At 38.4% G+C, this 23,766-nt stretch overlaps 1 protein-coding gene across 1 annotated transcript; it reads right to left on the bottom strand.

The window, feature by feature from the left end:
• Positions 1-302: 302 nt before the first annotated feature.
• On the bottom strand, positions 303-22,086 carry IL18R1 (interleukin 18 receptor 1). Its single transcript, XM_069770133.1, has 11 exons — positions 21,953-22,086; positions 20,890-21,007; positions 19,595-19,835; positions 13,715-13,892; positions 11,895-12,048; positions 11,320-11,382; positions 8,827-8,983; positions 8,506-8,639; positions 6,973-7,134; positions 5,197-5,355; positions 303-3,104 (listed from the first exon to the last, which is right to left on the bottom strand). The coding sequence occupies exons 2-11, from the start codon at positions 20,936-20,938 to the stop codon at positions 2,704-2,706; spliced, it is 1,698 nt and encodes a 565-aa protein (XP_069626234.1). The 5' UTR covers positions 20,939-21,007; positions 21,953-22,086; the 3' UTR covers positions 303-2,703.
• Between the last annotated feature and the right edge of the window lie 1,680 nt (positions 22,087-23,766).

Here is a 23,766-nt window from a genome sequence, read left to right as displayed (position 1 = left end):
GTCAGTACAATGTTATAATACATGCAAGAGAGACAAGAATTTTCAAGACTGGTGACTTACAACAGCTGTCTCCTCACTGATCCCATCTTGCGTCCTCCTCTGGGAAATGACATCTTCCAATCGCTTGTTTGGATTTGGCTTTGTTTAAATTGTTCTACAGTACAAATGACATATTTATTTCTTGTGGAGAGCAGGTCTAAGCACACTCCTGCTTTTCTTGCATTTTTTCTTCTTACTGTAAGTTTGATTTTTGACACTTACTGCTGTCTAACTGCAGCAAAAATGGAAGCCACAGAGGTGGAGAGATGTGGAAACAAAGTTTTATTAAGTGCAAAAATGGAACAAAACCCACAATATAAATCACTGAAATGTCCTAGTAAGTCAGTAATTCAGGATGTAAGAGCAATAAGAACAACATCTGGTGTTAATAGGAGTATGCATGTTGTTAATTTCCCTTGTCTCCCTTTACCACTGCATGGGCAGTAAGGATCAACTATAGAGATTAATTGACTGTGTCATGATACCTTTCTGTGCAAAAATACTTGCCCTTTTACAGATATTGAGTAGTTCATTGTACTACTTTTGAATGTCTGTTTTGCTGGCATTCAAACAACTTTGGAGTGAATGCCATTTAGCTTTCAACCTTCCTTATGTATAGTCCTCTGTTATTCTGTAAAACCTCAGTGCGGTCAAATTCTGTATGGTCTCACAATCTTCAGGGTACAGCTTCATGAGGTATAGCAGGTATATGCAGTCACATCATCTCTCCAAGGTGAGGTAAGGGGGCATTCATAACAAATTCAGTCAATTTATAGTAGCTGATTCTCATAGAGGGTAGGCTCAGTCCAGAGCTTTTAACAAACCATGTGCACTATCTGTATTCACATGCATAGCATAGCATTTTGATACTTTCTGTTGTTAGGGAATACATTGATGACAGCATGTGAAAAACTATGTGGCTGAGGAGCAAGTTAAAAACCTCTGTTAAGTACCAGGAAAGTTATTAACTTTTCTGTCAGTTGTTTGGTCAAGAAATGGACGTGCCCACTATGTCCGATGGCATTTCTGAAGTAGGGGCAATCATTAGTCCTGCAGGAGAATGTTAAAACTGATCTGTGATTACAAATCACCAGAAACACTGGCAGAGAAGAACTGAACCTTGAGAAAGATTTGGAAATGTAAAGACACACATATCTAGAGAGCAGAAATCCTCTTCAGTAAAAGCTTAAGCCAGAGAACGGCTTTTGCCTAAACAGCATGTTTCAACAGCTCTTTAGTCGCCTAACAGAAAGAGGGAGACCTCTTGGAGCTGATCTGAAGGACACCATAGATGTGTGCCTTATTTCTTTGTTCCTTTTCATGTGCGTGTTAGTCCGGCAACTGTGTTGTCTCCATTTTGCAAATCCACATTTAGCCTTTACTTTTACCTGGCCACCTGTCAGAACCTATGCTTGATTACAGGATATTTGACAAACAATAAGGTATTTCATTCTCATGAATCTTAAGACATGGCCATGACAGCCAGCACTCCAGTTGTGTTCTCAAGTGCACTGAGAAGGTAACTGAGCTCCTCCACTACAGCTGCATGAATTGTCAGTGTCAAAGAGATGTCTCCCCAGAACTAGCATTAGTTGAATGCAAGATAATGATGAGAGTAGGCTGAGCCTTGATGGTTTCCTAGCAAATTGACAGAAGATCTTCCAAAATGATTCTCCATTGATTTCTCCCCATTGGTACTAGGAGGAAATATGGTTCCATTTTATCCAGGAATTTATGTCAGATTGGTACCTTCTGCCAGGCAGTTAATAATAAGGGAGGATTACCATGGTCTTCAATGGCATTACTAAGTTTGTTTTAAAAAATAATACTAAGTACAAGTGTTCCAAAGGGTGCGGAGTGTATGTACATACTGAAGATCTCATTTTCACATAAACCCCCTACATCCCTCAGCTGAAAGGAGCTCATGGTATAGATATCAGTGTCCATGAACAAAATACTATTATCTCTATCCCATGCCCCTCTTCTCCCTGCCAAAATGAGCATTTACAGTATTCTCAGTGAAATAGGAGGATGGAAACAGTCTTTACCATTCCTTCAAATCACTCCTGCTTGGCTTGTCTAGACCATGTACAACACAGTAGTGAATACTGTTAGCCCAACCAAATCTGCCCTACTCTTTCTAACCTCCCTTTTCTCTGTTTTCACTTGATTTTTCTGCTTGACATTGCCCAAAGCCTGCATGCCAAGCTCTCTAGGGCAGGAGCTTTTTGCATCTACACCCAAGCAGGATACTTAGAAAATACCGAAATACAAACCCAAGAGCATTTAAATAATAATACTTTGCAAATACTGATGTATTTATTGAGGGGCCTCAAAAAGTATGCAAGTATAACTAGTTTCATTCTACATTGCTGGAAAATGTGAAATGAAAATGTTTTGCATTGTGCTTCGTGCCATGTGGTAAGTCCTGAGCAGAATGAAATTTCTGGCCCTTGTACAGACTGCCGAGGAAACTCTCTCTGGGATAGCATTTAGCATTGGGGTTAACGTTGTCCTAGCCACTGTAACAATTTCTACGTTCTTCTCAGATCTCAGACTTGGGCTCTTTTGAACACTATCTTCCCAAAGTAAGTGTGCAGTTTGTGTTTTCTATTAGTTAGCAAAATGCGCAGTTTTCTGCAGCAGCTTCTGTCTCCAGATTTGTTATATGACTACATTAAAGTCACAGCCCTCAGTCCGTGGTTCAGCCCCTTCTGAGCCTACGTGAAGATTATTATAGTGCCCTTTGGGGTTTATCTTGGTAGGTTTTGCTGGCATCAGGTACCGAAGGTTCTTCCAAAATCTGGAATTCACAGGAAGAGATTTCTCCTTTTTCCACTTCACAACCCTCTTTGATGGTAAAAGAGACAGTGATTCTGGCAAGAAACTGTAGTCACTTATAGGCATGTATTCAATCAGTATGATCTTAGTTTTTCTTTCAACTAGGGCTTTATGCAGTCCACTCTCAAGTTCATATATGGCTTGGTCAGAAACGTAGTTCTGGCTCAGTATAATGATTAATCTTCGGCTTTTGTCAATGAATGAATGGATATCATCAACAACCGCTGCAAATTAAAGATAAATGTGTTATTAAACTAAATTGAAAGGATAGGCACTGAATCGACTCACCCTTCAACAATCACACATGTACCAAAAAAGCTCCCCTTACAAAGTGACAGCATGTAAGCATCCTGTCCCTATGAAGAGATTAATACGGAATCATAGAACCATTTAGGTTGGAAAAGACCTTTAAGATCAAGTCTAATCGTTAACCTAGCATTGCCAAGTCCACCACTAAACCATGTCCCTAAGTGCCACATCTACATCTTTTAAATACCTCCAGGGATGGTGACTCAACCCCTTCCCTGGGCAGCCTGTTCCAATGCTTGACAACCCTTGCGGCGCAGAAATTTTTCCTAATATCCAATCTGAACCTCCCCTGGTGCAAATTGATGCCATTTCCTCTTGTTCTGTCGCGCGTTACTTGGGAGAACAGACCAACACTCATCTCACTACAACCTCCTTTCAGGTAGTTATAGAGAGCGATAAGGTCTCTCCTCAGCCTCTTTTTCTCCAGGCTAAACGACCCCAGTTCCTGCAGCCACTCCCTATAAGACTTGTTCTCTCTAGACCCTTCATCAGCTTCATTGCCCTTCTTTGGACACACATTACAGATTAAGAGTCTGCAAAAATGAACTCAGGTATGGCCAAAGTTTGTTCTCTGGAGCAGACAAAAACCTGCATACAATCTCCAGCTACCCTAGACAGCTGTCTGTCTGTAGTCACACGGATAGAAGGTGACAGCAAAATTTATTTTTCCTACAACCAGACATCTCTTTGCTCTTTTATAATAGATACCATTGAAGTGATTCCACAGAAAGTCACCAACAGCAACCTTTCTCCAAATATTCAGTAACCCTCAGGTTACTCCTTCCTTTACATCACCAAATACCCAAATCTATTGCCAGTAATCCAAGGCTGAGAAGACTGGCTTGTGATGACAGAATGAGTTCTAACTGTGTTTTGGATCCATTACTTTTGTCATGACAAGTGATGAATGAAATCAAATGGTGATACCCTTCAAAAACCCATGCACCAAACTGCATTCTCATGCACAGCTTCCTGTGCTTCAGCACCTTGGGACAAGGTCTAGAGAGACCAGAGATCTAGAAAACATGCCTTGTAGGGAAAGGCAAAGCAAACTGCAGGAGTAACCTAAAGAAGAGAAAACTGAGAGAAGGAGGCTGACAAGGGTATTACAACACACCAAAGGCTCCTGTAAATAGAAGGAAATACTGTTTTCCATATTCACAATGGATCAGATCAGAGAAAAGGAAATAAGCTAAAACTATTGAAAGAATCAGATTGAACACTTCAGAAAGTCTTTTTTTAATACTTAAGGAGACAGAATAACTGGAAAAAAATGGCTTGGGAGAGCTGTGGCACCTCTCAGGTTAGTAAAACATGTCAGGAATGGACACAAGGAGACAAGATCCTGCCTAGTGAAGGAGGCTGACTGGCCTTATTGTACTGTGTTTTTAACAATGAAATCCTATTCCTCAGCTAGATCTTTGGACTAAATGGAATCCCCCAGTATCTTTTTTCCAAGTATCTGCAAAAGGCCACCTATCCATAGGCCATTTAGAGAAACAAAATTCCATGTTCCCATTTCTATTTTGTTATGGCACCCATTATCTTCATAAAATGGTTTCAACCACCACACTGAAGATACAGCAAACACACAAGTTAACTGAGAATAACTAGTACCAGAGACACCAGCTGCTCTGTGCAGTATATGTGATTTCATAGGCACCAGCTCTCAGCAAAAGCAGACCAAGAGCCCTGTTACGGTGAAACATCTGACATGTTCTGTGTTCTCACCTTAACTTTCTCCATGCTAGCTTTTTCATCTGTTCATCTTGGTTCTGTGTAATTAAAGGTATGTCTATGTGTGTAGGTGTGTATGAATTCATAAATATACTATAAAATATGTAAAATGTGTGCATGTGAACTTTGCATGCGCATAGTCTAGATTAAATGAAAAATGTAGTATTTCAATGCACAACACATTTGACAGAATTCCTTCTAATTACAGACTTTAACCTTTGTGTGAAAATGATATGCCTATTTAATGACAAGAATATTCAATACACTTACCTCCTCCAGGGGATACATCTCTCTCAAATATACATAACTTGTACCCAAAGTTTTCTTCTAATATCATGGGTAATATCTCCAAAGCAAATTCTCTCTCTTCTTCAGTAGGAGAAATGCAGTCTTTCAGGTAAGACACAAATGCATCATATTCTTTTCCATCTGGAAAGAAATCACCAATTGTTGTCTTGTTAGCAACCATTAGAAATACAGTATCTGACCCACCATTCTGGTTTTCAAAGTTATTGTCTCAGTAGCAAAGCATCTAGAAACTCCTTCTCTTTCCTTTGATACCCCTAACAGTCTTCAAACAAAAAAAAATTATGACTCAATTTAAATTTTATACAAAAGATTCTGATTGCATTTGGCAAATATTTGAAAAGAACATATCCTTTCTACATTAAGGTGTTTTTTAAAAAAATCAGATTAATTTAACCAGTTAATGTCACATCTGTGATGATCAAGAAAATGAAGGGAAGCAAAAAATGTGTCTGTAACCTGGTAAGAATGGTATTTAAGTGATACTGCAGATTTCTACATTTATTTTACTCTTTTTCTAAGACTATAAAGTAGTTCTATAGAATGGATACTGGCAAAAGAGAACAAACGAATTTAGTATTTTAATTATAAGTATATACCATGTCTGGTCATGCTCTGGGCAGTAATCTACAAAAACAAAATCCAAGAGCAATTCAGAGGCCAGGTCTACCACACTAAGCGATACCTGATTGAACCTTGCCACAGAACAACTATCTGGATCGATACAGCAGCACACATAGCTTTGCATCTTAAACTGTACTTCTTTGCTTCCCTTTCTGGATACTTTACTACATGTAGTTCATAAGAGACAGCACAAACTAAAGCCCATAAAACCCTACACATGCAAGAGCTCTAGGGAGTAGGAAATCCATTGCCTGATATCAGAGAATCAGTTTCTCCAGCATAGCCTAGTCCAGGTTCTCGGAGATCCTCCCTGTAAGCCAGTGTATGCAGTGATAGCTAACATCATCAACAGATAGAAAAATAATGCTGGCAAGCATAAATGACATCCGCCTGTTACTGAGGAATCTCCAACCAGTGCAGTTTATTCAAGCTATATTCAAGCTGATTTAGAGACTAAGGAGGGCTAAGAAAACCAGGTACGTATATACAGCAAGTTTTTTCAGCACAATTTTCAGAAAAATTATACCCAGAATCGTGTAATGGACAGGCTTGCTCCTTAAGTGAAGGCCACAGCGATGCTGCCTGGTAAGATACTGGTAGTGTGTTCTCCTGCTCTCCTTAAGGACATTTAGTAACAAACCTATAAATATTGCAATGGCCTCTACAGTCAAGGAAGCATTTTAACCTTCACCTCGCTGAAGGGCATCAGTGAGGTGAAAACAAATTTCTGTCAATCTCCTTGTCTGACAACTCCAGAGTGCTTATCCTCTTTACAGATAGATAATTGTAAACTTCTCCACCTTCATCAACTTTTGTGATGAAGAATATGGCAAAACAGAGCGCATCTGAACAGCATCTAACCACGTCCCTTCCACTATCTGCTCCAGAGGCAGCTTCTTCACTGTGTTCATCTGCTGTTACTGCCCCAGGTGTATAACAAACTCACTTTAGCACCTGACCATCAAGTTGTCTCTTACATATTCTTTGTTGTTTCTACTCACAAAACTCCTGGATTTATTTTGTCTCTTCCTCAAAGATGATTTTTTTATAGAACCTAGCAGAAACTATTTCTTAATCAATACACTTATTTCAATGTCAGCATTAGCCAAGTCATACCTCCAGCAGTGTCATCTCTTCTGCATATGTTCCTGTAAAATAGAACTAAGTCGACTCTAAACATCATACAGACAAACACCACAGCTACAGCAACACATGGAAATAGTACAGCAAGGACCATCCCAGTTGTAAATATGTGCACAGGCAGATCTCGGGTGTTCCCTGTAAAACAGAAACCCATGAAATTATAACCTTAACAAAGAGTATTATATGACAAGATTACTGTATTCAATACTGATAACATCTTAAAATCAGCCCCAAAAATCACAATGTTGATGTGAATCCTTTCCTGCTAATACTTCAAGCACATATGCATGCCATTTGTCATGAGATGGAGAAGAACTATAGAACATGGATTACTCTAAAAACTGGAGAAACAATCTTGCACACATTCACATACCCTCCACACATTTAAATGAACTGTACGTGGGATCAAGACTGCCACTACAGATCCTCATAGATGTATAGCATCCCAAATCAGTGGTCACCCACTTTTATGATGAGTTTTCTTCAAGTTCTTTATTATTTCCTGTTATTCTCTACCTTTTACCCCTCTCTCAGTCCATCCATAACAGTCCTTAATGTCCCCTTTAATCTCTTTGGCCAAGATCTTTTTTTTTTTTCTCTAGTCTCTTTCAGGTTGGTTTTTTTTCATTATTATTATTCTATTATCTTTGTCTTTTTAGTTTCAAATACAGATTTTTAACCCTTAAATCTTTGGAAGTCTTTATGAAGGCACTGTCAGGTCATGCTCATTGTAGTCTGTATTTCATTTGCTTTATTATATGCATCATCTTTTGACTAGTCTATTTTCACGTATTTCCTCCCAGTAAAGCTTGGAAAGGTCTGAGAGATGGAAAACAAGAAGGTAATGCCCATTTGCCATGAATCTCCAAGTTGTCTGGACTACAAATGTGAAGTACTACTATATGGTAGAGGTCAGCTGTCCACAGCTAGAAGGATAGAGTCCCTGATAAGAAAGAAACCATCGACCAGAACATTTCAGGCATTGTCGGGAATATAAAAGACTGAACTTTCCAGGAAAAACAAACAAACAAACAAACAAACAAAAACCACAAAAAACAACTAAAACCTCAGATTTTAAGTTTAGAAAGAGCTGCTTAATAAACAAAGTGATCCAAACAGCAGACTCAGGGCTGCACCAAGCTTTGGGTAGTTAACTGCTGTGATCCCACCAATCTGATGAGAAGGAGAGGACAGGGAACATTCTGTCATGGGATCTAACAAAAGTGCTGCCCAGGGATCTGTGTCCACCACAGCAGCAGCTGAACTATGGAGCCCTCGCACAGCTGCTCTAGCAGACGTAGCAGCAACACCTGCTGCCCCTTTCTCAGAGCAGGAGGAATCACCCAGGGGGTTGTCAGGTCTAGCACTAGATGGACCAGGGCCTTCATAAGCACACAGACATATTTGGAGAGATGTTCTGAAATCAGTACCCTGCCCTCAGGATTGAGAAGGCTGGCATGATTAGTAATTACTTATGAGAGGTATGATTCATAGATTATACCGTACCTTTCTTCAGTTTCACTATTTTCATTTGTGTTCTTTCATCTGCTTGCAACATGCAGGTGAAATTACGATGCATGTCCTCGTCTGTAACTTTTTTAATCCACAGTAGTGTTGTGACATAGAACTTGTTTCCCAACCTGCAACAAGAAATGGTGTTAGCCATTGTACACTATCTGTACAGAAACCTGCAACCAGCTGAGAGTCAGATTTTGAGGAAAAGGTTCTAAAATAACCTCAGACTGAGGTTTTACTGAATTTGCAGTTCCACAAAGTGCAGGGCATTATCACATACAAACCAAAGTGCAGTGTTTTCAGGAAACCTACTTTAATTTTTTTAACTCTTCTTCACATATTGAAGGTTCATTCTCGGGGATACCTGTGCATTTTTCTGGAAACTTTTGATTAATTAACCAGTAGAGGCTGGCATCTTCTCGCATATAATAACCCAAGAAACCTGTGCAATTGAGTATCTCTTCTTTACCTAAACAAAGCATAACATGAGAAGATCCAGTCAGAAGTAGCATTCATGTTCACAGTGCAGTAAAATGTCAGCTTTCCAGGCCATGTATCCCAAGAACTGTGCTCCTTTCTGGACTTCATAGCCCCTGCACAACATTTCATAGGTGTTCCACCTGCACTGGTGGTAGCTTCAGCAACCATGCACAGGGCTCTGTTGCACCCTGTTGCAGTGACAGTCATTCACTGCCTTCTCTCAGATAAACTGTCACAGCCAGAAGAGTTTAAATAGGCCAGAGAATTTCAGGCTTTAGAGAACTAAAGGGATTTAAACTCAATCATCCTTGTGGGTCCCTTCCAACTTGAGATATTCTATGATTCTATGAACTACAGTGTGTGCTGCAGGCAGAGAACAGGAGAGGACAACCTATCACCAGTGCCCCAGGGCCAGGTAAAAGTAACTGGTAAGGGGAATTACAACCAATTGATTGTAATAGCTAAACTATACACTATTACTCAATAAAACCAAAACCTTTTAGACCCCCTGCTGAAGCCACACAGAAGAAATGCTCACCCCAGCACCACACCTGGAAATCAGCATAATCCTGAATATGTGAACAAGTTACTTCTAGCCAGTCAGCTACTTTGCACCATTTCATAGCACTAATTGGAAGTGGCAGAAACCACCCCATAGACTCCAGTTACTTATAAGAAAGAGCAAAACTAAAGAGACAACTGTATACTTGGCAGAAGTATACAGTTATAAAGGCAGAAGACTGCAGCTCTGGAGTGTGAGATTTGATGATTTGCAAGGCATTTTATTTTAAGCATTGTCATGGGAAGCTTGACCTAAGGTTAGCTGCAACTTTACACTACCATTTCTAGGCTATGCCAGCACCATTTCCAGGGAACACATCCAGAACGCCCTTTATTAAGCCACAAAAGACGCATGTTAGTTCTTGTTCAGGCCATCATGCACAAATGCTTTCCAGTAAGCGAGGCCTGCCCAGGAATTTTCTAAGGGCACACATTGTAAGCTGACTTCTCAAAATTTATCAGAGTGGATGCTTCCAGTGGAACTGCTTAAGAACCTTTAAAGAAGGATCCAGCTAAAAATCTGCCCATCTTAGATTCAGACCTTAGAAATCCAAATCACAGTTGCACAGATTGAAACACAGACCCAAGCTTCTAGTATCATCGACCTTGCAACTCTAGCTTTTTCACCATACACAACAGCTATTTTCAGGGAAATATTACAGAACACCATCTAAACAATGACAGGTTTGAAAGACCACAGACCTAGCTCATCCAAAATTCCCTTCACTCTCCACCGTGCCATCTGTCTCATCACTCAGCAGGTAGTTCAATGACCTTATCAGATGATCTTATCAAGGCAGATAAGGGATGGAAGACAGATGTTTCATAATCACTTGATGCTGAACCCTGCCACCTTCTAATGGTTGGGACAAGCACAGTAAGTGGGAAGAACTGTGCGAGAAGGGTGTACTGGGAGGTTGGGAGACATGAGGCATCATAGGATTGGGGTACTACCATTGTAAAAAGGACCTACCAACTGGTATTTGTAGGAAGGAAGGAAAATTAGCATCTGAGGTCGTGGCTGAGCAAATGAGATACATGTATGAGCAACAGAGGAGGTAAATATGATTTTTCAGACTTGGAAAGCAAGGACTAGGTAACCAGATGGGAGAAGCCCTCAGGCACAAAGGCAGAAAAAGAGAGGTAAATTTCTGTTTTTAAAAATTAATTACAGCCTCAATCACAAAATCCTGGATCCAGTCCAACACTGTGCAAAGCCTGCAGACCATGTTATCTAACCTAATCCAAGCCAGAAGCACAGTTAAGGTCTTGGCTTTTGACAATATAACCAATTCTTTGCAGCAGTGACAGATCTTCATGCTCGCATTGCCAGGACTGTAAGCCCTCACACTTCTCATTTGCCTGCAGAATAACATCCTTAACTGTATCAGGTATTAAGGGGATTACTCGTTGTTGCAGTTTGCTGAACAAACCAGACATCTTTCACACATCACTTTGTGGGGTTTGCTATCTACAAAAGAAGCCATGGAGAGACTGTTTATCATCACCACCACCTTCTCTTGCTGATCATAGCAGCAACCTCAGCTTCTGCCTCTGTGAAAGGGTACGTTTGTGTACTTGTATATCAATCATGGAATACACTAGGCCAAACATAACCAGATGTGAGGATGGATCAGATCCAGGAGGGTGCACAGACAATTCTTAGTTTGATTACATTTAACCAGACCATCAACCATAAAGAGATCAGAACAAAAGTATATATATGCAGTAGCTACCACAAAGATTCTTGTACTAATTTCATACCTATTTCTGTTTCAATTTCTTCATTGTGTCCAACTATCTCCAAAGCGCCAGCCTCTGGTGCATCTGAAATACAAAGAAGTATTGCTATTGAAGTAATAGCTTACTTACATTCTACCACAGTAAAAATTACACATTTGCTTCATTTCTCAAACTAATCACACACATTCCATTTAATTCAAAGAACCATATTATCTGGACTCTGGCATTACTGAGTAGTTTAAAACACAGTATGTCCTGTTGAATTATTTTCATATGAATATATATACAGTGCACAATTTACAACGGTTGGAGAGGCTCTTCCCCAAAACTCTTAGTAAGTTTGTACGACTTATTACAGCAGCTAATTTTGAAAAAAAATAAAACTGCATGGAAGATATACTAAATAAATTTTCCAGAATTGGTAATATGTCATTTAAACTTCTTCCACTTTTTTATTTTTTAAATTACTGCAAAATAGTTCAGATTACCAGATTTGATCACCCTTGTATATATTTATCAAATGAGAATTGTAATTAAAAATCTCCATAGTAAAAAGAACAAAAAGCATGCTTCAAAATTTTAGAAAGCTTTTTTACCTTCTTCTACTACCAGTTTAATTGTATTTGTGCTGTGGTATATCTTTCCTTCATGACTGATTAAAATTTTACAGGTATATATCCCAGAGTGCTGTACTGTTAAGGTTTTAAAATCCAGTTCCCGCTCTGTTTCATTTTCATAGTTCTTACAGTCCTGCATCAATAAAGACAGAAAATGCTATTCTGTAGCAAACATACATTCAAAACCTTATAAAAGTTGAAAATTATTTTTGAAATGAAGTGTCACCATCACTCTTTCACTATCTCAGTGACATTTATCTGACCCAAAAGATGTGGGGGCTCAATTCTCAGTCATGGTCATTTAAAGGCAACATTTGAACATTTAACCCGTTAGAAGTTGAGAGCACTGCAATTCCAGGTAAGCATCTGAGTATAAAAATATTGTATCAGGAATTTAAATGCATTCATCTATTTTTGTCCAAATGATGGCTTGGGTCTGTAGGTGTCACCTTCTTGTGGCCAAAAGTTGTCTAGACTTAGGAGAAGCTTTCAGGTTAAAGCAAAATGCCTCAATAATAGGGCAAGTGACCATCTCAGAGGGTGACAAGAGTTGGACTCACATTTGTTTACTCTCCCTATCCCCCCAAATAAACTGGTTTGTTTGGGGTTTTTTTTAATTCACAGCACATGCTAAAAGTGAAATGTCCTGTGAAAATGCAGCAATATTTGGTTCTGGTCTGAATTACCTCAGGTCAGGAAGGGAAATGATCACTGCTGGAAATTGTCAGGGGAATGGACATTTCCTGGATGCATATGCTTATTACCAGGCTCGTATACAAAAGGCATGTGTGATCATCCCTGTTTTATCTCAGCTTAGGGTGTTGCAGGAAGGCTTTGAAAATTTTCATCCAATCAAGCATCAGAGGATATTGAGGCACAAGGATGGCTGCTTCATCTGTCTCACACAGTACTAGGCACTAAAATATTAGCCATCAGTATACTCAGCTTAGCCATGACAGAGGTCAATCTGGGGTATGGTCCTTTACTGAGGAAAACAAATCCACCTACGGCCCCATCTATCAATGATCCTATCCTCCCAGGCCCCGAAGGACAAAGAAGCAGGCCTGTGGCTCATTCTGCTAGGCAGAATCCAGATGCCTGTACTTAAGCGGCCAGAATCCCTTCCTGAAACTGATTCAACACGGAGTGAACAGGGTCTGTTACTCCAACGAGGACACCTGAGAGGGATAAGGAGCACTAGGCAAGGCAGTGCCATAGTGACAGGGTGCAAGAAATTTATTCAGGGTTGTTGAGCACAACACCCAACAGTTACAAGTGCTTACACAACTATCATCGATGTTCTGACAAAAGCTGGTAGAGAGAAGATTGACGATTTGCCTAGAATGAACAGAACTGAATCTGTTACACGTTTTGTAAAGAGTGTTCAGAAGCAGCAAAATTGAAAAGTTTGCAATTACTTTACAAGCACATGCCAACTGTAAAACAAATATCTTGGCACCTCATTTAGTGTCAGGGTAATATCTGCATCAGCAAAGTAGCAGCTGGCTAAACCAGCCACCGGCTAAATCAGCAAACAGACATGTGCTTCAGGTCTTTTACCATTCCAAACTACCAGTTTATTAATAATTTCTGATTACAGGTACATTTTTCTAAAAAATCTGAGAGCAGAGAAAAACTTTCTAAAAAAACTGTCTAAAGGTTTTTCCCTAATAACCTGAGAAATTAAAGCTTTACAAAGTCTGTAGGTGCTTCTAAAAATTTGTTTGTAATTATTTTTTCCTGCAATCAGATGTTTTGTTTCTATAGCCAATGATGAGTGACACTGTTTCAGTAATTACCTTGTACCATGTTATGCTGTCATTTTCATTGACAGACAAATCACTGCATTTCAGTGAATGACCAGTTCCAGCATTTTTAATTTCTGTAGTTAAATGATTTTTGTTGAAACAGCTGCTTTTATTTCTTTCAAGTACATTCAAGGTCCACTTTTGAATTGTGAAATTTTGTTTTCCATTGCTATGAAAAAAAAATTAGCAAAATCAGTTTTAGGAGCTTTTTAAAGGAATGTAACTGAGTTACACGACAAAATACAAATAAATTCTCTAGTACATCTGTTAGGTAAAAAGTACATCTACAGTGACCCAATTATTTATATTCCCCTTTGTTACTTTTCCACCCCCAAATATGTGTTATTTCCCATAACAAAAGAGGTTATCTAAACTAAATCATCTATCACAAAACATTTGACAATACAATTATATCTATGAAATATGACAATATGTGCTATACCAACCAGAAAAAGGATGCAACAATCTGTGGCATCATGTATAGTTACAAGTGAGCATAAAAGAGTTTTAGGACCTTGAATCAGCTAGTGATTTTGCAGGTTTAATGTCCCATGCATTGCTAAGGTTTAAAGCAGTAAATGAAAAATGTATTTGTAAAATATGCCAAAAATAAGATGGGTAACTCTGCTATTGTTTACAAAGCAACATTATTCATTTTTTGAATATTGTCTTTTTTTGAATACTCATCTTTTGAATATCTAGGAGCTGACCATTGTCAGTCAGGTATCTACTATGTTCTATCCACATATTCCTCTAAAGAATCAGATTATAGCTGTAAGTTATTTCATTGCTGGATATGTCCAAATACATGACTACTGAGGGAAAAGAAGCTAGAGGACTTTCAGCTTAAGTTTGGCAAAGTTGGCCTAACTTTGGCAAAGTTAGGGCTTAAGAGGAAGTCATATGCTGCTGTAAGTTCATGGGTGCAATTAGTGCATAAAGCACTCATTTTTTACTGAACAAATAGGGTCTCACAGAGCAAAACCAGCAATCACAGAGCACTTCCCTCCAGTGTCAGTCATATCTTCAAAAATATGTTTGAATCTTTCTGTCTCCAAGAAAAAAAAAGGAATCGTTCCCAGGAGAACTGAAACTAGTCAAGGATCATTTTGATGAGAATGGCTAAGGGGACAAAGCAGTTGAAAAGGAGAAGCAAGCCTGACAAGGATATCAGCTTAAACACCATTCTTGACTGATGTGCCTTTTACTGTTACAAGATTCAGAAGAACTATTAGGACATAATTTATACGATGAATTTACACCAACTTTTGGGTTGGGTTTTTTTCCCTTTTCAAGCTCCCCAGAGAGATGTATTTATGTATTTTGCTCAGCCTCTTTGCATTGTAGTCCTTTTTCAGCCTACACAGGTTCTCCTTGTTCTTCTTACTCACTTGAGATAGTCATTACTCATAATTGCAATTTGAATACCTAAATGAAAACAAAGTGGTTTGGTTTCTCAACCAGTTACCTATGGTTTCATAAACAGGAAAAACCTTATCAAAGCTTTTCCATCAGAGATGTACTGGTACGGGTATCCATGGTAGGTGGAGTCCTTCTCACCTATTCTTCAACATCACATTGACACATTTAAATCAGAGCTACCAGTCACAGTCAGCAGTGGGACCACAGTCAATAGTCATCCTTTTAGAGTGCAGTTTACATGACCTATTTTATATGTTTGTTTTAGGACAAGATAATCTGTGCCCCAGAAAGGCCTCTCTCTCCCTGACAGTAAAGGTACCTAAGATAAGTTCAGGTATAGACATAAACATTAGTTCCAATTAATTCCACCCAGTCCATGTGTTTCTTTAGATATCACGCTAGTATCTGAATACTGCTGGAGAGGCAATTACAGATCTAGCCAGAAAATACATAGGGTTTTACTATCTAGATTCAGCAGATGGAAGAAAAGGATCAATAAAGCCACATGTTCTCCTCAGCACTGTCACTCCACAGAGGCTTTCTTCTGTGATCATATTTGGTGAAATTACTTCAACAAATAAGGATTTCACCTACAGTGGATCAAAATATTCTACATGAGCCAAAATCTGGCAAGGAGCAGCTCCCTGGAAGGTGAAAAAACCATGCCTATGCAAACTAACTTGAATTTGGCTCACATAATTTCTAGTTGTCTGCCATATACATGATTTTTAACAAAAAAAATAGATTAAGTTGTTACTGTTTAAACTGCTAGTGTCTAAGCTGTTATATTTCTATCCTGGCTTTCACTTGCTGAGATTCTTTAGTGATAATTTGTGGGGAACAAAACCATTTCTGACTTAACAGCCTTTCAACTCTCCCCGCCAAACCCACCAAGAAGGAACAACAAAAACTAGCTTGACTCAGGAGAGGCTACAGGGAAGTGAAAGCCCTTAGAGCATATAAACCAAGTTTACTGGATACATAGCCAACTCTAAGTCATCCCATAGCTATTTCACTGCAACAAGCCAGTGTTATATCAGTATTTCAACCTACTGCAAGTTGATTGCAACTACAATATTACCTCTAAATGTGTGTGTTCCCACTGCTTTCAACTGTTCTAAACACACTGAAAAAGTGAGCAGCATTGGGATCTTAAAATGTATCACGTGTTTATCATAGATCTCTGTACTTTCATTTTTTTCAGGAACCTCTAAGTTCCTTCGGTTTCAAGGTCACCAACACAGAGCAACCAGATGACCTGCTTTTTTGTATTCTGTTTTTTTCTTTGATAACCACAGGATATAGGCTAAGAAAAAACATACAAATCAGAAATCCTGCCAAAGATGTGTGACACAGTTTTTCTGCTTACCGCTCCCACTACAAATGCATATGAAATTCTTCATTTTCAAGAAATGTTGCTGAAGATGGACACATTCAGGCTTACAGGTGATGTCTATTAATTCCTGAATTTATATCCTAAGTCTACTATACGAACAAATACACGTGAACACATCAACACACACATACACATACTTTAGCTATCTATGCTATGTCTCAGCAGGACACTTGTGCTTTAACTGGAAAACTTCTGATTCTTCTTTAAGTCAAAACTAAGTGGATAATACACCATAAATACATTGTTACATCATTTTCACCTCTCACTTCTTGCATATTTTCAGTTGTAACATATCAGGAAAAAAATCCCTAAATTTAATTAGTTTGCAAAATCTGTCAACATGTTGTCTTTTCTCAAAAATCTGCAGTATATTTAATTGTCACTTTGTTCACTAAACCTGCCTAAACAGTTATAAGCACTCTAAAAATCATTTCCCATATAGCTTACAAAAACTTACCTCTAAATTAAATAGTTGAAAATGAAAAAGATAACTGAAAATATACTTAGAATGTCTGCTTTCAAAACCAAAACTTTAACCTATTGTAAATGCTCTGAACTAAAACTAATTCCATTCTAATTGTCATTCTTATTAAATCTTAAACCAATTCAGTAGTCCACAATAGCCCACAATTTTTCCCTATCAACAGAGACTACTAAAAGTCCTCTGTCTCTGCAGAAAACTGCTTCTGCAAATAATCTTCAGTATTTGCTGAAATGTAAACTGCTTTAATATGCTTGACAACAGTGAGAACCATCATATAAACTAAGCACAAGATCCCATTAAAATCCCATTAAAAAAATCCCCTTATGCCTATTATTCCAGTGGTGAGACCTGTGATGAGTTCCTGTGTGAGGATTGCAAGAGTCTGGCATGTGCCTTCATTCTGATCCTAACAGTATCTGTATGGGCCTAACAGAAAGACATTTTGAAGAAAAAAAAAAAAGGTGTTTCAGAGTAGTCAAAATATATCCTTTTAATTAAGAAACTTTTTTTTTCCAAAATAAAAATGCTTTCTTTCAAAACTGAGTTTTAAAATGTAGTAGCATAATATAGTCCTAGCAAATGAAACAAAGAGCAGAAAATCAAACCTCTTAATTCCAAATGAATGCTTCGATGTAATCAAAACCTTTCTTCTGAGCCTCTTGCTTAAGCAAATCAGCAAATCAAGACATTTCACAAAGGATTCAGACATTTTTGTGTTTTCCAACTAATACTTATTTTAACAAACTTCATCCTAATAGTTTTATTTAAGGTCTTTTCCTGTCATCTCCTTCTTCGATACATAAGGCTGTTTCCCTCAGTTTTGAACTTTACATTTTTTCATATTCATTTTACAGAGTTCTTGTAATTTACTGTGGATTTACTGTCATTACTCCAAGTCCTTAAAATAATCGCAAAACAGCAAGGATCATGAATTAAGGCTGGTGTTATCACAGCTTTCCTCTCTTTTGTCCTTTATTTTAGACTCCTTATGACAACCTCCTTCAGTAGCCTGACGATTCAGGTACGGTCTCCGACTATCCTTCCCCGTGCCAAAATAAGTCAGACCATGCATTTTACACCTCTGGTTAAGTGCTGGCAGCAGAGTGAGTTCTTAGATTTAATAGCTTTTTAGTACTACATTTAGTGAAGTGACTGTATAGACAACTGATCAAGGCCATCAATAAAGCCAAAATTTAAAGCCAAATTCAGACTTGCTGTGAAAAGTACAGGTCCGTGACAACAGACAAGCCTATGTCAGGTATTATCTAATGTTAACCCCTACACACCAAAACTGAGCAGCTGGCTTCACCTGTGCTACTTCAGACAAATGTCTGTACTCAATAACACACCACCTTTGCGCAACCTTGCACAACAAAGTAGCCAAGCTACCATACTCATCACCTCTAAAGACAATTCTCTTAAGACTGGGTTCAACATACATGAGTAAAAGTTTTCTCAAGCTTTACCTACTACTTGGATAAAGAGTACCCTACAATTAAAAAGAAATCACATAAAGCCAAAAGAAATATTCTACCAATAGACTTTTTGTTTATAATATTTAGCACTTCAGATACCATGACTCATTACTTTTTAAAATACTATCAGTAAGACAATAATAATGATACATAGAAAAATAAAACATGAAGTTTTCAGCTTCCGAGTTAACTTGGAAGTTAATAACTGATGTCCAGCTTAAAACTGTAAACTATCAAACTTGTGTCTGCAATGTTACTGGAGAAATGTGGAGAGCATTTTTCAGTATCCACAGTCCCATAACCTTTATGAACCAGGCAAGAACCTTAAAAATATTACCTGGAGAAGAGCACAAATCATTATATGCAAAATAATCTGCTTAAAATAAATTATTGCTTCAATTGTAAATGCTGAATTACAGTTTTGGTGCAAGTTAGTCATAAGAACTCCATGCAACAAACCTTTGCTTTAGTCCTTTAGTCTTTCATGGTGGTCTAAGGAAGATTAGCACCAAATAACTGAGGCCTCCCCTTATTTCTCCTTTTGACTCACAATGTTCTACAGCAGTAAGAAATCAAATCCAATGATTTCATCTGTTCTTTGAATGGCTCCAAGCATGCAAAGGTTTGCACAGAAACCAGAGTTCAGCTATGCCACTCTTTGTTTATTGCTTTACTTTGCAATTAGACCACTTGGCAGGCTTCATAGCGTGAGATCCACTCAAGACAGTAAGGAAGAACAAGTCTGGTGGAGAAGACAAGCAAATGTTTCCTTTTACTTGGCAGTGGACAGAAGGGTTGCCTATCACTCATTTTGCTTAGGTAATTAATCACAAACCAGCAGAAATGCTACCTGCCTTATCAAAAGGTTTACAGAACCCTTAAAAGGCTGCAGCTGCCTATAGCTATTTGTAAATATTATAGGTCTGCCTGGATGGATATTGCGAAATGATGTGGAAAATGACACCACAGTTAATGTAGTTCCCTGCACCTCCTTTGTACAGATGCCACCAGCAATACAAAGCAAGACAAAGAAATTAGCTTCTTCATAGGCAAGTGCAAAGGCAAGATGTTCACCCACCAGCTTGCGTACCCACCTGTGAGTGACAGAGTAATTCCCAGAGTCACTGAGTTCAGCTGGCCAAAACTCCAGAAAATTCATTTGGGAAACAATTCTGTCTGTTTCCTTCATCAGTTGCTGCTTTCCAGCGTTTTCTTTGTACCAGTTTATTGTGTATGCTTCTTCCTGAAAATCTTCTTGCATTGACTCAAGATAACAAAGGAAAAAATATTCCCCTTCTAGCACGTCAATGGAGGCACGAAGGGGACACAGCTTCTCTTCAGAGAACGAGGAAAAAAGATACATTAGGAAGCCAAGTACTTCTTTCAGAAAATTACATTAGCCTAACTTTAAAGTGATTTGCTGTGCTGCTGGCCTTTTATAAAGCGACTTTCTTTCAGCAGAGTGGTTTAGCAGTATTTATTTATTCTAGCAATACTTACTGGAAAACTCAGTTTTCCAAGTCTTTATTCTGCCTCACCCAAGCAAAACCAGAATGAAAGGGAGGGTTAAAAAAAAGGACGTTTCCCTAAGATTCTTTCACCTGGGTCCAACAGTGTCAGAATCAAATGGGCACAAACGGCAGAATCTGGCCTCACTCTACAGTAAAGCAGCTGCCACAAATGGAAGAGGAAAGGAGAAATTCTTCACATATGGTGTGACTTGACAAATATGGCTAATCCTCAGAACTGGTCAACTGCCATAAAAGCAGAGATCCTATGAATTAACATTTGCATTTTCTTTTCTTAATTTAAACTAAATCATTATGTAGCTAGATCTCTTAAAAACTTGAGATATCTTTGGGAAAGTTGCCTTGGAATGAGATTATGCATGTAAAATTTAGTCTCAAAGTCTGCTTTTCCAATCAAATTTCCCAAATGTACTTTTGCATACAGAAGTCATAAAAAATACAGAAAAGGAACCATGGTCTAGCATTAACAGTCAAGAATAAAAAAAGCCTTTGGTCTCTACCTCTCCTGAGGTTCTGAGAGATTATTGTTGTTTAGCAACTATTGTGACCACACTTCTGAATAGCACAAAAATAAGCACAATCATTCTCTTCCTTGCTGTGGCTCTTCATACAGCCATGTTCCCCTACAACATCATCAGGTGTCTCCAGGTAGCATCTCTGCTCTTTTTATTTCATAATTTGGGTATTTCGGACCAAAATTCCCAAATCTGGAGCTGGGCTGAAATTACCAAAACTTTTCAGATTTTGTTCTTAGCTGCAAAATACAAAACTTGCCCCACTTTAAGCCACTGTCAAGAAGACGCCACATATTCAGCAAATATTTTGAAGGTTCTACTATTGAAATGAAGGTTTATACTTACCAGTGGCAGATTCAGTGATAAACATTAAAAAAAAAATTATCAGAGTCATTTTCTTGAGTTACTTCTCACTTCTTCTCCAGAAAAATGAAACTGAATTGTTCTTGCTTGTTCTGAAAGCCTAAAAAAACCACACACAAATTATCACAAGTGCAGTGAAACAGATTCCTTTGAGCATGTAAGCAGTGTAACTATTGCTTGGGACTGAAGAGGGCTTTCCAAATGGACAGTTACACATTTTTATCATAACAGCTATTTTCATACATCAGGTAATCTATCTAGACTTTTCTTGGCAAGTTTATTTTAAGTTTAGAAAGCACTGCAGGATTTTCTTCCTCTGTTTTCTTGTTCACTAGATGTATTTCACATTTCTGATTAAACTGACAATCTTATAGAAGCACTTAAACGTAGATCCCAAGTCAGTAGACACCTACCACAGGATAGGACAGTGCTTTTTTTCTCCACAAAGAGTATAAACTTTGCAAGACTGGACCTTGTAGAAACAGCTAGCAGAAACTCCCCTTGCCTTCAGTGAGAACAGCACAATGTTGATAGATTGGACATCTTGATGGCTAATTTTCAGCTTGTTGGAAAACAATGAGATGTACAATTTTGTCTTACAATTTTGTCTATGGAACCAATATGCACCAGCTGAGAGGGCTAGCGTTTCCACTGAGGGAGATGAGATGAAGAAGCTCAAATTCAACTGCTTCATAGGTAGTCAACTGTGCTTTCAAAGGCAAATGAAAACCACTGCTAAATAACACCAGTGTGGAGTACGTTCCTGAGATTCCTCAGAATGGCGGGTTAACTGACCACCAAAGGCAGAGCCAGTCCTAAGACTGCACCTCAATTTTGCTTACATAACAGACAGATTAGGTGCATAATAAGCTCAGTTCAATCTCTGCAACCTTGCTTAACTACTGACCCAAACATGCACAGACAAATGAGACATACACACATGAGATGTATTTCACAGAGAGCTGCCAAAAGAAATCTCATTAACATTCCATTTCTTTGGTTTTATTACCTAAACCTCTCTCAGTTTGAGAAAGCACATACTTACTGTTGTAAGACACTGCCCCGAGTTTTACAGTCAGAAATTTCCTGTGATCTATAGTGGCCAGAGGCAGGAGGCTACTGCATTTCCAGCAATATTCCAGAATGACATCGAACTGTGTAGCTGCTCTCCCTCTCTTATCGTTCTCCCCCAGTTCTTTATGAGTATGTCATCATCCCATAAATCACTGTAAGGAGATGAAGAAAGTGTTTCACATCCCTTTTTTCAGACTGACTGGTAGGCAGATCCAGATTTAGAAAGCAGTTAAAAGAAGTTGGATGCTGAGTACTGCAACAAGCAACTTTAAAGGGTCATCCAGCAAACTCGTCAGACATGGTTTCAGTTCCCTTCTACACATGGAGATTCAAACTGCTACACTTTACAAGGGAAGAAGGGCCTCTCTCTTTATTTTCATTTCTTGAATTTACTTTTCATTTTTCACCCTATCACATCCAGAAGAAATACAGCTGTTACAGACCATGAAACTATGATCCACTACATAAAGATAAAATCATTTATCACTGGATTTTTAATTTTAAATCCCATTCTTTGTTGGCACATCACATCAGCACACAGTTGAAGCTTTGCTGAATGCAGAACAGAGCCCTCCGTTCTTTTAACAGGGATTAAAGAACACATTGTAATGTGAGCTACTTAGTAATAACCAGGTTTGGGATTACTGGCTACTGTTAACAAGCAAAACACAGGTCCTCGATCTTACTCTCACATTGCTGTTGACCTGATCAATTTGTCTGAAATTGTTCTACTCCAGGCTAACAGTACATTTGAGCCATATGGTTTGCATACTCTTCAATGAAACACTAGGCGGGGGGGGGGGGGGAAAGAAAGATAAATGCTTTTGGTGAAACTCAGCTAGTATAAAGAGATACTTCAAGGAGCAGAATAAGATTTTTAATTTTCAGAAAGAAATGAAGAGTTATTTTAAAGTAAAGGCAAAGATGCTCTGCCTAACAAAGGAGTATAGAAATATTCAATGGGCAAAATGCTAAGGCAATAATGGGGAATGGCAGTTTCAGTGAAAAAAGTATAAAAAAACCAGTTGTCTATAAGGCCCAAAGTGACAATAGCTTTAAGCATGTTTTTCAAATTTCATACACGCTTAAACCCACTGATGGAATTCTAATAATAAAAAATGGTTCTTAAAAATCACTGTGCCATTGTGAAGCCGACAAAATCTTTAAACAAACTGAAGGTTTAAGTTCTGTAAAATGCATTAATGATACCTTATGAACTAGACAATTGTGTGTATTTAAGCATCGTTATAATTATTCCTTATTTTCCTAGAATCACCAGAAGATTTTGGAATGAAAGGGGGCTGACACGTCAAAGTGATCTTCAATTTTGGTCAAGTAACTCATTTTGATCAACGCTTTTGGAAACCTGAATTTGGTCCCAAAGGGTTGTGACTTCCTTTTTTTAAAACCAACAGATTCTTCTGAATGTCAGACTGTCTGAACAGACATTTTAGGGTCAAGGGAGGGAAGCACTAATCTTACCTCTTTAAGAATGGCTTCTTGCAGAATTTAAGTCTTTTTCAAATATCACCACACAGTGCCATAATTTGAATAGGATTCATGAAGAAAACAAAAGGATCTAGCAAACAGTTGCCTTAACCATACTAGGTCCAAGGACCATTCTGCCAGGATTGCAATTTATTGGTAAAAATGAAAATCCATCCTCATTTCAAACAATGTTAAGTGAAGCCGTTTACTTACTATGCAAGTCTTGCCAGGTGGAAAGCTGATGCAGTAGCAGTCTTCCAAACTCCAGAGAGTTAGAATTTGTGCTTATAACTCTTC

The sequence above is a fragment of the Haliaeetus albicilla genome, chromosome 25, assembly GCF_947461875.1.
Source record: "Haliaeetus albicilla chromosome 25, bHalAlb1.1, whole genome shotgun sequence".
NCBI lineage: Eukaryota > Metazoa > Chordata > Aves > Accipitriformes > Accipitridae > Haliaeetus > Haliaeetus albicilla.
This window is presented reverse-complemented; position numbering and strand designations above follow the sequence as displayed.